General features: G+C 42.6%; 1 protein-coding gene across 7 annotated transcripts in view; it reads right to left on the reverse strand.

Moving 5' to 3' along the window:
• The window catches only part of Unc-115a (actin binding LIM protein Uncoordinated 115a), a 75,948-nt gene that overhangs the window by 16,757 nt on the left and 42,949 nt on the right, over window positions 1-16,242 (reverse strand). For 6 of the 7 annotated variants that reach the window (XM_028310088.1, XM_028310087.1, XM_028310091.1 and 3 more), the window contains exons 2-10: window positions 15,005-15,165; window positions 11,756-11,874; window positions 11,115-11,356; window positions 10,098-10,155; window positions 8,962-9,124; window positions 6,910-7,095; window positions 4,709-4,780; window positions 2,007-2,181; window positions 475-602 (exon numbers count right to left, since the gene is read on the reverse strand). In XM_028310088.1, the coding sequence (XP_028165889.1) occupies window positions 475-602; window positions 2,007-2,181; window positions 4,709-4,780; window positions 6,910-7,095; window positions 8,962-9,124; window positions 10,098-10,155; window positions 11,115-11,356; window positions 11,756-11,874; window positions 15,005-15,165 (1,304 nt within the window). The remainder of the gene's footprint in view (window positions 1-474; window positions 603-2,006; window positions 2,182-4,708; window positions 4,781-6,909; window positions 7,096-8,961; window positions 9,125-10,097; window positions 10,156-11,114; window positions 11,357-11,755; window positions 11,875-15,004; window positions 15,166-16,242) is intronic. The other variant, XM_028310094.1, reaches the window with a different exon arrangement.

Here is a 16,242-nt window from a genome sequence, read left to right on the forward strand (position 1 = left end):
CACTAACGCAAATTGCTTACAGTAATATGTAGGTCATTTTTAGTGTATTTATGTGGTCCTGATACACTTGCGCGAAGACACAAGCACGAAAAGTCATTTGCGCACATGGACACTTGCGCGAAAATACATTATCACAAACAGCTTGCTCTACAATTACTTCAGGAGAACATGTCGACTGGTGCTTCGAAGCGGTAGAAGAAATATGTTCCCTATGTAATGTAGGACGCTGGATTCAGGCCGCTACCAACCGACCTTTGTGGAAATCATTGGGGGAGGCCTATGTTCAGCGATGATGTGATGTCCAAATACTCTAAGCTGCCCATCCTTATCGTTTGCGCGTAATTATATTGCTGTCGCGACTGTGCGACGGGTGGCCGCAGTGAGTGTGTGAGTGTACGCGCGAGGGATAAGGATGGGTAGCTTGGGGTCATTGGACGAAATTCTACGTGGTCGGCGACCGGGCTTCAGTGTTACCTCGTTGTTCATGTGCGGCGACTTGGGGCGCGGCGTCTCGGAGCGCATGGAGTCCACGAGCGCGCGCATGCCGGGCCGCGACGACGCCTTGCTGCCCGCGCGCGACGACGCCCGCGTCGACGCCGCCGCTGCAACAAGCAAACGCTCATTGTATCTGGGGGCACGGACCGAGTCGAGCAAAAAAGCGGCACGGCCGTACCATCCTTTTCTCGAAGCAATTCAGGCCATTTTCGACTGCCTGTAACTTCGTTGTGGATAAAACTAGAAGGCTGAATTTTCATTAGCTATGCAGGCATTGTAAAGACACGGTATATTTAAAATTTCATTCAATTTGAACCAGTAGTTTAAGAATTATAACGGGTCAAAGTTACTTAATTTTGTCACTCACTGAAATATATTGACTTGGCCATCGCATGAAAACACGTGTAAATTAAGTTATTTAGTGCGATGGCCAAGTCAATAATTTATGTAAAACGTTAAAGATTTCCTGGCCTGGACTTGGTATTACATGGATCTCACAACTTTTTACCGTAGAACAACTAAGTTGCGAGACTTGGTTTTTTTGACAAGTATTGTTTTTGATGGGATTCTAATTTCAAGATGCTTCCTTAGTACACAAAGTATCAAACGCGTACATCATCATGCTACATGTAGTCACGGTAATACTATCTATACAGTATTCCAACTCGGCCATATTTTTGAAATAAATGTCAACAGTCGCGCGGTACGTCACAGTATGACAACATGCGATAGGGCTGCCCACCTACATTACCCATTAATTACATCTGCCTACTTAGAATTTCTATCTAGTTTTGTGATTGTATTTTTTTATTTAGTTAGACAAACAAAAAACTTTGTGAATAGAATAGGTTAAAAATGTGTGTTGTTTTGTGATTAGTAGATTTAATTTAATAAAAACTACTTAAATAATTTTGAAACTTTAATAATCATAATGATCTGTTACTTTAATTTCGGGCGGGCAAAGTCGTGGGCAAAAGGTGGTTTAATACAATATAATTTTCATTTCAAATCAAACTGACTGAAAATGACAATTTGACTAGTTTTTGACCAATTTGACCGTAAATGAAGGTCAGTCAAATTCAATCAGTTTTGTCATTTTTAACACTGCCACCGACGTCCATTCGGCACATTCGCGACACCCCCGACTTTTGCATACCGAGCGCATACTGAGATTTGAATTTCGAAAGAAAGTTCTCGTTTCGTCTGTTTATATGAAGTTACAATACTGTATGATATTATTACCGTGGTGTAGTTGACTGAATAAACAGCATCCATATTCTTTATTACACACCATGGCAGCGACAAAGGTCACGCCACCATGTTGGCTAGCTCTAAGAGCTGCTAAATAGCTGCATTTTCAGTTGTTGGCAAAAATTGGTTGCGCCACCGAGCTGACACCAGGTAAACGGGACTATTCCCACTTCTCGTTCCCACCACTGCAACTCCTGGTGGGCGGGCGGTCGTAGGGCTGCACGGGCGGGTAGTGTGACGAGTGTGACGAGTATACTCACAGGGCGGGCGGTGGAAGTGCGGGCTGGTGGGCGGGCGGTCGTAGGGCTGCACGGGGCGCCGCAGGTAGGCGGGCTCGCACGTGAGGTACGAGTACGTGGTGATGCGGTGCGGCGAGCCGCCCTCCGAGCGGTACTCGCGCAGCGCCAGCCCTGGCGACACCGCGCGGTAGCCGTACTGCACACCACCAACAACCACGTCAGAAACACGCCACAACCAGAGTAAATACAAATGAGTAGGTCATCTTCATAGAAACGCACGGGCGCGGTTTGTATGTGAGCGCGCGCCAACACGTATGCGGCGCGCACGCACACACTGACTAAATTTAGCGGGGATTAGCGGGGAGCCAGTCGTGGTTGCGTCGAATTTTGTCAGTGTGTGCATGCGCGCCGCGTACAAAATGTTAGTTAAGGAGGTATTGCTACTTCACCGTCGGTATGTATGTTAATCACGCCGTCAAAGTGTTTATACGAGTATTGGCGTGCTCACATACAAACCGCGCTCGGTGCGTTTCTATGAAGATGACCTACTCATTTGTATTTTAATCTGCCACAACGGCCGATAAAGTTATTGCGACGTGTGTAATGCGAGGATCAGACTAGCGATAAAACTTGCAGAAGTTGACTTGCGCCAGCTGTTTACCACTGTTTAAATAGCTGTGACAAGCCAACTTCTATTCTTCTTCTTGTCGTGTCGACAACAAACCTACACAGCGTCAGAACAAAACTCCGCGACATGAATGGCGTTGTCAGTAGCCTTCATTCATAAATCTTCCTGCGTGCAGTTGTTTGGGCACACAGGGCACGACATCTTCTATAAGATTTACACAGTGGTCACAGCTTGCGGAAGTCAACTTCTGCTTTTGCTAGTCTAAACCTCGCTTATGAGACAAGGAAGAAGCCCGCTTGCTTATTACTGATCTTTTTGTGACGATCGTAAGCCGCGGAGATTTATTGCTCGTTCAAACTGGCATTAGTTGCCATTCAAGGGAGTGGTACAAGTTTCCACAATCATAAATGCACTCAGCGATTACTTATTCGTCTCGCAGTTGCGTTGCTATTGTTACAATTAGCAATAAGCATGAAAGATCGGTAATAAGCATGTCGGACATGCACCACGTCTCATAAAATGAAGCATGTATTATAAAGTAACCAAACTTAATTCTCAGAAACACTATGCTTGAGTATGAAAAGGGATTTTAAAATCGTTCAGTAACAACTTTTTAGAAAGAAATTATGCAAATAACCCTCCTTCTGCCGCAGTCGGGTAAAGATGATAATTTTTCATTCTAACAAAGGTTGTTACTTTAATGAACACTCACTTGCACAATAAACTTGATAAAATTCGAATCAAAACCTTGACTCTTTGTAAAATCCAAACGAATGACAAAGGCAAAGCGATACTTGAAATATAAATAATTCACTAGACCTTGTGCAAATGAGTACTTAATTTAAATTGCATTAAGTTGATAAGAACCTTTATACACATCGATTTACAAGAGTAATGATCATCAAATTGAGAGACAGTAGTCAAGTAGACGAAATTGTGAAAAAAGGACTTTTTAGAAAACTTTATTCTGTGCAGAAACTTCAAGCCTACTTATTAACCTAATTTTCTTTTATTTTCGCTGTGTGTAAAGGCCTGTTTAAAACGTAATTTATCCAAATTAAATAGATATTATGCAGCGAAAGAACTTGTTCAACAGCCAACGATTTTAAATTTAAATTAGTTTCCAGGGAGTCAAACTGTAGCCATAAAAGATATCATTTCGAAGGCAACCTAAGTCGTTTACCAATTTATACTTACTTTTGTAAAGATTCAAAGTTTTTCTTTTTTTGTATTGTTTCAGTTAAATTAATATTTTTAAGAAACAAGCGACTGCAACGTGTACTGTATCTACAATCCAGTTAGTCAACACATCCACATGCTTGGTGCCGGCGGGACAACATAAATACATAATAATTTGGGCCAAGCCTATACATTCAATGATACTACGATCCGATACCTTCTCTCTTTGTAGCTAGGCAAGTTATGACACTGCCTACTGAATAGGCTTTTTGATCGGCCGTAGAGGATTACGGCAAAGTAAATCTATACGAAGTAAAAATCACGATAATTAGTAAATATCTTGCTCTTCCTTACCCTATAGATAATTAACACATTAATAGAGCGTAGGCAATTGTTGTAATTCATTGAATGTAAAGGCTGGCCAAAAGAAACATCGAATAACAACCAAGGGAACTGAAATAAATAAACCAAAAGAGAAAGAAACGTGTAAATGTGTCAACTAAAAATAAAAGTAAAGGTGTGCTTTTGAAAAAGTATGTTTCAGAAAGGACATAATTAAAGATTTCTAACACCAAACCAATGTTGTAGAAATATCAGTAGATACTTGTTCAAGAGCACAATGCACAGAAAACTGTTCAGATGATAAAATATTGTTTCGATTCGTTGCTGATGTAGAATGGTATTCGTACTTCGTAGTATTTATTTGAAAGTTCGTTAAAGATCAAAGTAAGAATTTTCTGATTTCTTTCTTTGATCTCAAATTATTGTTGTAAATAGTACCTACTGTCGTATGAAAGTTAGCGACAGCAATTTTCGATGAAAACAAAATTGTTAAAAACTTATCAAAACAATTTCCTGTGCATAAAAGTAAAAGTAAAAATAAAGTAAAAAATAAAATAAAAAGAATGTGACGGACCTTCCTGGTCAAGCTACTGTAGGGGCTGCAGTACGAGCCGTTGACGCTCGGCGTGCGGGACCGCAGCGACCACTGCACACACGCATGCGCTACACTACCCGTACCCGCCCTCTCCGGGGCCACGCCCACCGCTCTATCCGTCTCGCTCGCTCACGCAGCGAGGGAGCGAGACGGATAGCGCGGCGAGCACGGATATAGCTCCGGAGTTGGGGCCGGGACATTGGTACACGATTTTCAACCTTAACTCGAGAGTGTAAGGTTTGAAATTGAGCACACTTTGTATCAGGTGTAGAAGGCATCGATTCTGTCACACTGAAAACTGTTTTACAAATAATTCATGCTAGCGAATCTTAATATTTGACATCATAAGTCTTCCATATAAATAGATTTCCAATGTAGAGTTTTGTGACAGAATCGACGCTTAAGTACATTTTCACTTCTTTTATTTTCCATTTTTGGATATGGCAAAATTTCGGTTTCAAAAAAAAGTATTTTTACTAAACATATTCCAGAACAAAGGAAGTGAAAATTAAGATACACATTATGGTTTTACGTTTGTCTATAAACAAATAATAAAATTATAATAAGATAATTTACTATAAACATTTGACCACAGATTGAATATAGACAAACGCAAGAGGACCACAACAACACAGCTTGCATATGACAACATCTAGAAACATAAATACAACAATGCTACAATATACATACAAAGAGAGAAACAGGGTGTATTACACATTTAGGAACAATATCGAGGGGCAGTCACATGCAAGACTATGCTATGTGGGCTACAATGTAAGCACAATAAAACTCTGAAGAAATTACAATTTAAAACTGAATTATGTGGAAAATGGTTCTTCAAAGTTTTAGTGCACAAACATAAAATAAACATCTTGTGCTGGAAATGGAAACAAAATTATAAGAAACTGAAAAGGAAAATAAATTATAAATGTACACAGTAAAAAAGTGACATCTTTGTAAGGTAAATTGCTCATACATTTCTCAAATGCTCATACTGAGTTTTTGTGGTGGTTTGTTTAAAAAAACTGTGGGTATCATAATATTAATTAGCAAGTTACTTTACAGCGTAACCGAGTAAACAGGTTGAAAATACTGAAGTGCAGGAACAAACAGCTACTTCAAGGCTACAAAATTATTCAAATACTACTATGCGAAAAAATATTATTGTGTATTTACATAAGTAGTTAAAGTTAGAATCGAAATATGTAATATTGAATTTTGTTGGATTCAAGCGAGTGAATTACCAACAGGTTTTCATAATCATTCTATTAAAATGAGTGTCAATGTGAGACGCCTTGTAACGCCTTAATCCAAAACCGAAACCACCGACCGATCAAGTGATCTTACGGTCTTCTCGACCTCAAATATGAATTATTTGTAAAAAGAGTTCCAGGAGTTCTATTAAAGATTTTGATGCTAATACTCGTAAGCAAAAAATATTATTTTTGTCTGCAGACCCTAACAAAATGTCGTACGGTTGCTACTTGGTAGGAGTATCCCTTTATCGTAATGGAAATTCATGGAATCAGTAAAGTGTGTCAACTGGAAAGTGGAGATTGGAGTGGTAGATGGCGTAGAAGAGGGAGGTGTGGAAAAAGGAAGAGGGAGGAGTGGAAAAGGGAAGAGAGAGAAGTGAAAGGGGGAAGAGGGAGAAGTGAAAGGGGGAAGAGGGAAGAGTGGAAAAGGGGAAGAGGAAGGAGTCAAAAGGGGAAGAGGGAGGAGCGGAATAGAGAAAAGGGAGGTGTGAAAAAGGGAAGAGGGAGGAGCGGAATAGTGAAGAGGGAGGTGTGGAAAAGGGAAGAGGGAGGAGTGGAATAGGGGAAAAGGGAGGAACGGAATAGAGAAGAGGGAGGTGTGGAAAAGGGAGGAGTGAACAAGGGAAGAGGGAGGTGTGGAAAAGGGAAGAGGGAGGAATGGAAAAGGAACGAGAGAGAAAAAGTGAAGAGTGGAAGAGATAAGACTGCAAAAGGGAGAAGTGGAAGAGGGAATTGTAAAAGAGGGAGGAGTGGAAAAGGTTATAGCGGACTAATGTAAACATTTAAGATCTGTGTTATTGTATTACCTATAACTGACACAATAAATGTTTTATTGATTGATCGATTGAAAGGGATGACCTACACTGTGAAATGCAATAAAGTATTAAGTGGTAGAGGGTCTGAGGGTGTAAGGTGGCTGGGTACCTGCAGCTCAGAGCAGGACGGGTCGGGCAGCGCGTCGGGGTCGTCTGCAGGCTCGAGCGGCGCGGGCCCGCAGCGCGGGTGCCAGATGGCGGCGCCCTGCAGGAACATCTCCTCGCCGTCGCCGAACGGGTCGCCGCACTTGCTGCAGCGTGCGCAAGTCGGGTGGAAGTGGTGGTTCTCGCCGGCCTGAGGATGCACGGAGAGTTAGTTATCGCAGGGTTTCCCTATTTTTTTTTGCCAAGGAACCCTAATTGATTATACTTTTCCTAGCGGAACCCCCGTACTACTCCGCCCGCACGTCCTGCCCCTCCCTTGTGCTTAAACAAGTCGGTGCACGTGAACAACGTCGGTCACGAAACGTGGGATAATATTTTTTACGGAACCCTTGCGGCCTTTCCACGGAACCCCAGGGTTCCGCGGACCACCTTTCGGGAACCGCTGAGTTATCGTATGTCGAATCACGAAAAGGCGTAACTGATTTTCATCAATTTTACAGGAGCGACGTTTAAAGATAATTTGAAGTGTGGAAAAATGCATTTCGGGCCCTTTTTACCTACCAATACTGGCTTCCTGAAAATAATTCAGTTACGATCTTTTGTGACGTTACAAAATGCAAGTTTTTTAATAACATGGTATGTTTAACTCATTATCGCCATTTTGTCAGGTACGCCTTTTCGTGATTCGTCCCACGTTATGGCAGCTGTACACTCTTGCCGAGATACCACAGCCTAGGGAATGCCAAGTGCTGTACACTTACAGGGAACTCTCGATACTCGGCGTGTCTCGCTGTCGCTTGCTCGCTATCGGTCCCGTCGGTTTTCCGCGTACGAGTCAAAGGGTCACGCCCACGCGAGCGCACCCATTTACAGTCTTTTAGTTACGAGCGTGTCGTTGCACGGTTTAGACGCAGGCCGCGATCGTCCATCTACTGATGACGCGAGAATAAAAACTCTCTCTCTCGCACATGGGGCTCTCGGATGATCTGCTATTGAAGGGTACAGGGGCAAAACAAGGAATGTCCCTAAAATTCAAAAGTATATTTTTGATGGCAATATTTTCGATTTCTCGCGTATTTTTATTTGAAATTATACAAAAAGCGTAAAAACAGGTAATAGTCATATGTATTTATATTAGTAGTTTATAATTTTAAGTGACACAGAAAAATTTTAAACTTTAAAAAAAATGAATGTTCATTAAAGCCTGACCAGGAACATAAAAACCCTCGCCATGTTGCGGAAAACTAATGGTACTAATTTCTTTTAATGGCAACAGTAACTGAAAACTTCATTGACATGTCACTTTGCATGTCAGTCTATTGCTGTCAAAGTGTAAACAAACTTTATTTTAAATGTGCGCAATTGGTTTTATGAATTAAATTGCTAAAATATTTTTATAGTCGTGAAAGAAAAGTGGTTCACAATGTGTTAAAGTATTTGTCGAAAAGAAATACTAAGGGTTCGGACAATATTTTCATTGAATAATGTTCCGACAAAGGTTGTCAAATTGACTGACATGTTTATCGTATAGTACAGTCCACTATGAAAATTAGCTGTGGTTTGTTTCAACTACCTATTTTAAATTTTTTTGTCACTTTCTAAGTGTTGAATTTTATGGGATTAGGAAAGAAGTAAAGTAGAGTTTGAAGCGTTCATGAGCAGACATTGCAGTTGAATATTCAAGTTCTGAATTTGATTATTGATGAATAATAAAATAAATCCTACTAGCTCGATTGATGGTTTCATTTAATTTATTTAAATCAGGTTACCTATAATAATATTTTTTCGTTAATTTATGAAAATATCAAATTAGCCCGTAATCCTGAATCCTGATACATAAAGTTAGCCTATTAATTTAACACAGGTACGACTGTACTCAGTGTTGCACTATCAAATGCAATTGACGCGCCTCTGTGCCAGGGTTTTTATGTTCCTGGTCAGGCTATACGTAACTTTTTGTTTTTGTGACATTTCTTGTTTTGCCCCTGTACCCTTCAATCATTATCATAGTACAGGCTAGTGACTGCGCAGACAGCAGCTCGCAGCAGGTACGCACCTGCAGCACCTTGCCGGAGATGTAGCGCTGGCAGTAGGCGCAGCGCACGCCGTACAGGCGCTGGTAGTCGCGCTCGCAGTAGGGCACGCCGCCGCGGCCCATGTACTCGCCCGCCAGCACGGCGCCGCACTCGCCGCACGAGAAGCACCACGTGTGCCATTGTCTGCAACCGCCAACGTTACGACTTTAATGCCCGTTTTCGCCATCAATTCCTAATTTTTAAGTGACACCTATGAAAACAAAAAGCCTGTTATGTGTTACCATAGGGGTCATTTAAAAATTAGGGATTGATGGTGAAAACGGGCATAAGGCGATTGTCACACTGCGCCGTGCTCCGCGTGATTTCATGTAAAAAATCCCACGCGTTGTCAGTGTGTTGTGCCGCGCGTGTTTTCCATACAAACTGAGGTACTTGCATACAATGATTAAATCTGTCGTCCCGCGTACCGCGGCGGAGCGCGGCGCAGTGTGATCATCGCCTTAGATAGAATCAATAGCGGCACATGATTGGGAATGCTGACCCTGCGTAACGGGATAAGGCGAGGCAGAAAAAGAAGAGCAACGTTACACACAAGCATCATGACTTCATAGTCTCCACTCCGCGGCAGGAGCAAGACCATCTCGGATTTACCAGGAGGAATAGATATGTTGACACAACCAATCAATTGACGTACTTTTTAAAACTGTCAAAACGAAACTCTCCCATAGATTTTGTATGGCACTACAAGCAAGTGACGTCACTATTTTTTCAACTCAATTAAACTACTTTTTTCAATCACAATGCGAACTTAAATCGTAATTTACAGGTAATTTGATATTAATTAAGTTTTTAAGACCAGAATGAAGGGTCTTTTTAAAAAAGTTGTGGTTTTGAATTATTGAGGTATGGTGTCAAACTGTCTATTAGAGGATTTGGAGCACACTCCCCTGTTGATGGGTTGGAGAGGCATTATGGTCGCATATTTGTCCCTTAGTAGCCTTTTTATGACATTTAAAGTATGGGTGGTCTTATTCCTTATTTATATTAATATTAAAAAGATGCATTAGTAACGGAGGAATCAAAAAGTTAACAACATAAATATCAGTGAAGTCTGACATAATAAAGTAATGTTGTAGACAAAGGTATCTAAACTCACCTGTCTAAAGCAACTAACGCTTGTCCTTCTGATAGTTCCTGACCGCATCCCGCACATTCTGCAACAAATCATCACATAAATGCCAATAATTTCGAGAGTCATAATGCTGGGAATAAGTAGCAAATTGGCGGTTCCCAGTCGGCAGGCAATTGGCTAATGCGATCGCGATTGGAATGCGGGAGCCATTCGCTCAGTGACGCGATATCCTGCCACGCTCTCTTCAAATGATCTTGCCAATCTATAACCACAAACTCTTTAATGACGGAAAGTAAGGCTATTCCCTTATTGTACAACATTTATTCAAAGAGTTTCTTAACATTACCGTGTAGTTGTTTTTGGTAAATATGTTGGAAATGTTTAGAAAAGCATTGAAACTCGGACTCCACCTATATTTATGGTAGTAAAACATTTAATATCTTCAGTCAATAACGTCTTGTAGCGTTGCAATAACAATGCAGTTGTTGTACGGCTCTGGCAATAAACCGGCATTATCGTTATTTATTGCTCTTACAAAGTTACCCAGACGGATAAAGATACAAATAGTCGTTGTTCACGTTAAACTCTTGGCATTATCATCATCTATCTACTATGTGTCTTTTACTGAGAAATAAAGCTAAGATCCTGTTCTGAGAGAAGGTAAAGATGGTAAACTCGTTGGTATCAATCAATCAATGTTATTAATTCCTTCCCCAAGGAATGCCACAAAGCACGATTAATTTATTCATTTTCTTGTCAAATGTTCGTAATAACAGTTCTTGAAATCAATAGTCCTTGGAAGCTATCCTCTTGAAATTGTCAGTACCTACATTTCTTTAAGTATATTGTCAAAATTGCTTTTTCACTATGCGCGGACCAGTTTCATACAGACGCCAGCACATTAAGTTAAACACTGTGGGATCTTATGTAGTTGGAATGGGGTTAAGTTTGCAATAAAAAATGTTCTGTTTGAAGACATGTCGTCTTTACATGGCGTGCTTACAAAACAGTCTATAACAGAGGTAAGGATATAGAGCTCACCGTTCTCGTTGTGGTTCCTGTTGTCAGCTCGGTCGGTGGAGTCGCGCGAGGCGTGGTTGACGTGGTTGGCGTGGTTGACGTGGTTGGTCTGCGCGGGCGCGGGCGACGGCGCCGGCGACGGCGAGGCGGGCGCGGGCGCGGCGCCGGTGCGCGCCGTCTGCCGCTGCGGCGCCGGTACGCACGCAGAGCATACCACTTCTGCGCCCGTGTATGTCACTTTTTCGCCTGATGGGAACGCGCGTCTGCAACCAGACGGGGGCTCCGTTACGATAGCCTTAACAACTAAAACTAGCTACACGAAGTATTCTTGACCCATTGCTTTGCCTTTCCTTGCTGCCTCCTTGATATGGAAAAGGGCGGCTTTTGAAGCCTATTTAAAGCTGTTCACAAGCAGTTACTCTTATGTCACGAAGATGTTGTTGTTGTCAGCAGGTAAAGTCACAGAGCTCCAGAGTGAGAGGGTGGATCTAATCGCTGTCTACTTATAAGAGGTCCACAAAGAAATTGATTAGGTACTGATCTCGAATTGAAACCTCAAACTTCCATTTGTCAAGAAAACTTCCTTATCAAAACACCAATAACAGAAGTTATAAGATTGGAGCACCACCGCCAATTTTCTTACTCTGGTGTGGGGCACTCACTTGCATCGTGCGCACGTGAAGCACTTCTGGTGGTAGGTGTTGCCGAGCGCGGACACCACCTCGCCCTCCACGTACTGGTTGCACGCCGCGCAGCGCGTGCCGAACGCGCGCTGGTAGTCCTGCGGAGACACATTATGGACACTTAGTCGATGACACAATGTAATTGATACTTTCCACCAACTCGCACTATGCGTTTGGATGACTCTTTTATAATGCGAACAGCTAGGGACTGGAATTCGCTGCCCGCTGCTGTCTTTCCTGAACACTATAATCCGGACCTTTTGACCAGGGCAAATATGTACCATCCTAGACTGCATCTTACTTAACACCAGGTGCGATTGCGGTCTAATACCTGCCTTTTCTTGCATAAAAAAAATCGATGATCTACATAAGGCAGAAGAAACTGACCCATCTTCCCATCATTGTTAAATTTTGTCCCCAAACCGATACTCAAATTAAAGTCGCAAGTCATCTAAAGACGCTCCGTGACTTGCAGCAACACCGGCAACTACCCGCGTGGGATACCCAATCTACGAGTTTCACGCAATTGAAATCTTAAACAGGATGCTTTCAAAATTATTGCTGGAACAGTATCAAAAGATACCTCGTAGGATATCAAATCTTGACTTAGGTGGGCTAATGAAGACTCATTAGTTAGGAGGAACATGTATCAATTAACAGTTGGCTACACTCAGTTGCTAGAAGTGATTGTCTTTACGTGACCAGACTCAGGTTTCCACCAGGATCTTATGGCTCCTGTCATCGGACACGATGGAAACACTAATGTTTATGTATTGCGGAACCTTCGGAGGTGTTCCATGACCGCCAGCCTCGGAATGTGGGGCACATCCGCGCGTGCGAGTAGCAGACTTTAAAACATTTGAATTTATGGCCTCCCCGCGTTATTGCACGGAAATGAACTAGGGCGAGGACGCCGCACTAATGAACCCCACTACATTGGGGGCATTTGTGTAACTACCATTAATACATAATTAACATCTAACAACGACTGTAATCGTGATAATTTAATGTCAAGGAAAAGGTTTATTATTCAGGCACTCAGAGTCAAGGTCTAACAGGTATGAGACAGCAAAATAATGCAAAATTATTGACTGTATCTCGGCAACATATTTGTATTTTTTCAAGTTTATCCTTGGAAGAGATTCTGGTTAGATGGCATTGCAATTTAACTATACTTTATTCGATCCTCAATGTGTTCGAGCATAAACGCGTTGCAATGTTGTGAGAAGTAAGCTTTGGCGTGTGGTAAATTGGTAACCAGATCACTATAATAAATCATTATCTATCACCGCAGGACGGCGCCCGTGCTACGCGTGCCGACAGCACAAACTGACATCGGAAATGTAAATGCCTGTATGCACAACACATGCGCGAACAGGAGGCTCTCCCTAAGACACTTTTCTGCACATAGGTATTCCGAATGGTACAGATAGTGTAGTGGTCGATAGCATCAAAATAAAGAAGTTCATACAGAAGATTGGGTACTCTTGTGGGTGATTCTTCATCCGCTGAACATTGCTGAAGTGAACCTACGGCATTCTACTCTACTAATCCACGACGGGACCCGCCACCTGTCGCTCGCGTGCGCCCCACACGCCTCTTATCACGTCAATCACGTAATCAAGCACGCTTCTTGCAGTCCAGTGCATTCATTTGCCTGGCTAAGGGAGTTAACTCCTGAATTAATGCAGCGCGTCGAAGTGTGAATGCTAGCTATTAGCTGGTTGTACAAGACAACCAATCTATAAAGAGATAAACAACAAAAGTCGTGCCTTTTACGGAATATTCTTCCTTAACTAATTTACTGTTAGCCTAGCGAAATTAATTTGAAAAGGCCCATCATTGAGTCCACTTCCAAAACAAACATTTGTAATGTAGTAATGTAATGTTTCACAATAAATAATTTTGAATTTGAATGTTTTCAAAATGGATCAGTAAACTGAGGTAGTCCCATGTGGCAAAGAATACCCAATAGTTTATTTGCAATACATAATATAGAAAGTGTTACATATTGTGATAGTAAATAATCAAATAGCTACAATATAGAGCAAGGCTATTTTGTCGGTGATTGAGTATAATGGCAATGATTATAGTTTTCAAACTGCCGTGCTAGATAAACGTAACACTCGAGTATTTATCAACACTCAACAAGTATAGATTTATGCCTATGATTGACATTTGAAATTCTATATTTAAAACCTGTAAACCTTTGAAAAAGAGGCTGACAATAGTGACTGAGTTTCTTGCGCTGCTTCTTCTCAGCACTGGCCCATTTATTGTCCTGAAGCAGTGGTAGGGTTAATACTGGGACGTGTAAAAGTGGTTTTTTAAAGCCTACTTACAGAAATAAATGAGTTTTACTGAGTTTTTAGTTACACCAACAACAGGTAGGTTTGAATCCACTTGTGGTAAGTCAAAAGTGCCACTTGTGGTCTATACCAACGTAACTGTGAAATACCTGGCCAAATCACGGGAGATGTAAGCGGAATTGCGTCTGCCCAGGCCAAGTTGCAGATAGCACAATTAATAGTTAGTTAGTAGTGTAGTGTAGTTCTTTGTCACCTGTCATCCGCTTTGCAACGGAGAGAAGTCGAACCTTAACTTCTAACTCCTCCTATATTCTTCTGATTAATGTCGTTGCGGGTCCAATGACAGTTTAACTTTCCCCCGGGACCAACTCGACCTTCTCTTCTTCTTCTTCTCAGTCGGTACACTCTTGTCAGAGTGGTCGTGGTCATCATTTTGAATCACGATTCAGAGTGATGTTCCTCGTAATACGGCGCCATTCCTCGCGGACTGCAGCTTTCCGGGTACTTTCGCTAACCGAGCACTTAGTTGCGGCCCTGATCTGGTCCGTCCATCTCATTGGTGATCTACCACGTGGTCTGGTGCCCTCAACTTTTCCCTGCACTACGAGACGCTCTATGGAGTCATTACTGCGCCGAGATACATGGCCGAAGAAGGTTAAAATGCGTGACTGAACCGTGGTTGATAGGCGCTGCCTGATGCCGAGTTCTTTTAATATGGAGTCATTGGTACGAAACTCGGTCCACGATATTCCCAGCATCCGTCTCCAGCACCACATCTCCAATGCGACCTTCTCTTATTGGGTTTTAATTGGCGATCAAGCTGTAGATCCTGGCTACACAGGAGTTGCAGCGGTGGGAAAGAGAGCTGGGAATGTCCCTTTAGTGTAGTGTAGTGGATATTATGTATAGTGTGGTGTACCTGTGGGCAGTAGTAGTGTCCGTCCTTGCAGAAGAAGCCGCCGCGCGCGAGGGACGCGGCGCAGGCGCGGCACGTGAAGCAGCCGGTGTGGAAGTACTTGTCCGTCACGCGCAGCACCTCGCCGCTGCACTTGCCGCCGCACGCGCCGCACACCACCTTCCCTGCAACACCAAGGACAAACTATTAGTTCGTTTCCGCCGAAAGACGTCCACTACCCAAGGATTTCCACAAAGACCGGTCCTGCGCCGATTGCATCCAGGTACCTCCCGCGACCTTCACCAGATCGTCGGTCCACCTAGTGGGAGGCCTGCCCACGCTACGTCTTCCAGCTCGTGGTCGCCATTCAAGAACTTTCCTGCCCCAGCGGTCATCAGCTCTTCGAGCTATGTGCCCCGCCCACTGCCACTTGATTTTAGCGATTCTGCGGGCTATGTCAGTCACTCTGGTTCTCCTACGGATCTCCTCATTTCTGATTCGATCACGCAGGGAAACTCCGAGCATAGCACGCTCCATCGCTCTTTGGGTGACCTTGAGCCTTCTTATGAGGCCCATACTATTAGAACACCACATCAACCAATGAGTCGTCGATGAAGTCAGCTTGCCACAAGAAACGAGAGGGAGGAGTGGTTAACTACTTGTTGTTTAATTTGTCATTTCTTGTAAATTAATATTATACGAAAAAGGAGACGTAAAGTCGTAACCCCATGGCTGTGGTTCTCCACGATAGTTTTGACTATACGGCACAGCAGCATGGAAAGTTCATGTTTACGAAAGACAAAATAATGTAAGAAGGAACGGGACCTAATGGGACAACTCCATGAAGATGCGACACAGACAGGGCAACTCAGCAAGATTTCAGCCTGATACTAAATGAAGACATTTAAAATATTTAAACAACGTCAACCAAAATATTACGAATTGATTTGAACTTGATCTCCCTTCCGCTGTTTAAAGCACTAGAGCCTTCAATTGCCTACTCAATATCTTCATATTATGTTTGCAGTCCTGCTTAATATTAAAGGGGCCTACGTTTATTACTCAATAGCCCGACATAGCTTGGTGATCGCTATTTGTATTACGCACATATCTGACCTAATAACCGTCCCCTTTGCCCCGCAGCCCCATTGACGGCCGCCGCAATAAAAACTGTTGCGTAACAGATTAGCGACACAGCCACCAAAGGACAGCCAGTTCACTTGAAAAAAATCTTAATATCAGCAACATTTCAACAGGTTCAT

This window comes from Ostrinia furnacalis, unplaced genomic scaffold, assembly GCF_004193835.3.
Source record: "Ostrinia furnacalis isolate ACB-3 unplaced genomic scaffold, ASM419383v2 OfSCF2887, whole genome shotgun sequence".
NCBI lineage: Eukaryota > Metazoa > Arthropoda > Insecta > Lepidoptera > Crambidae > Ostrinia > Ostrinia furnacalis.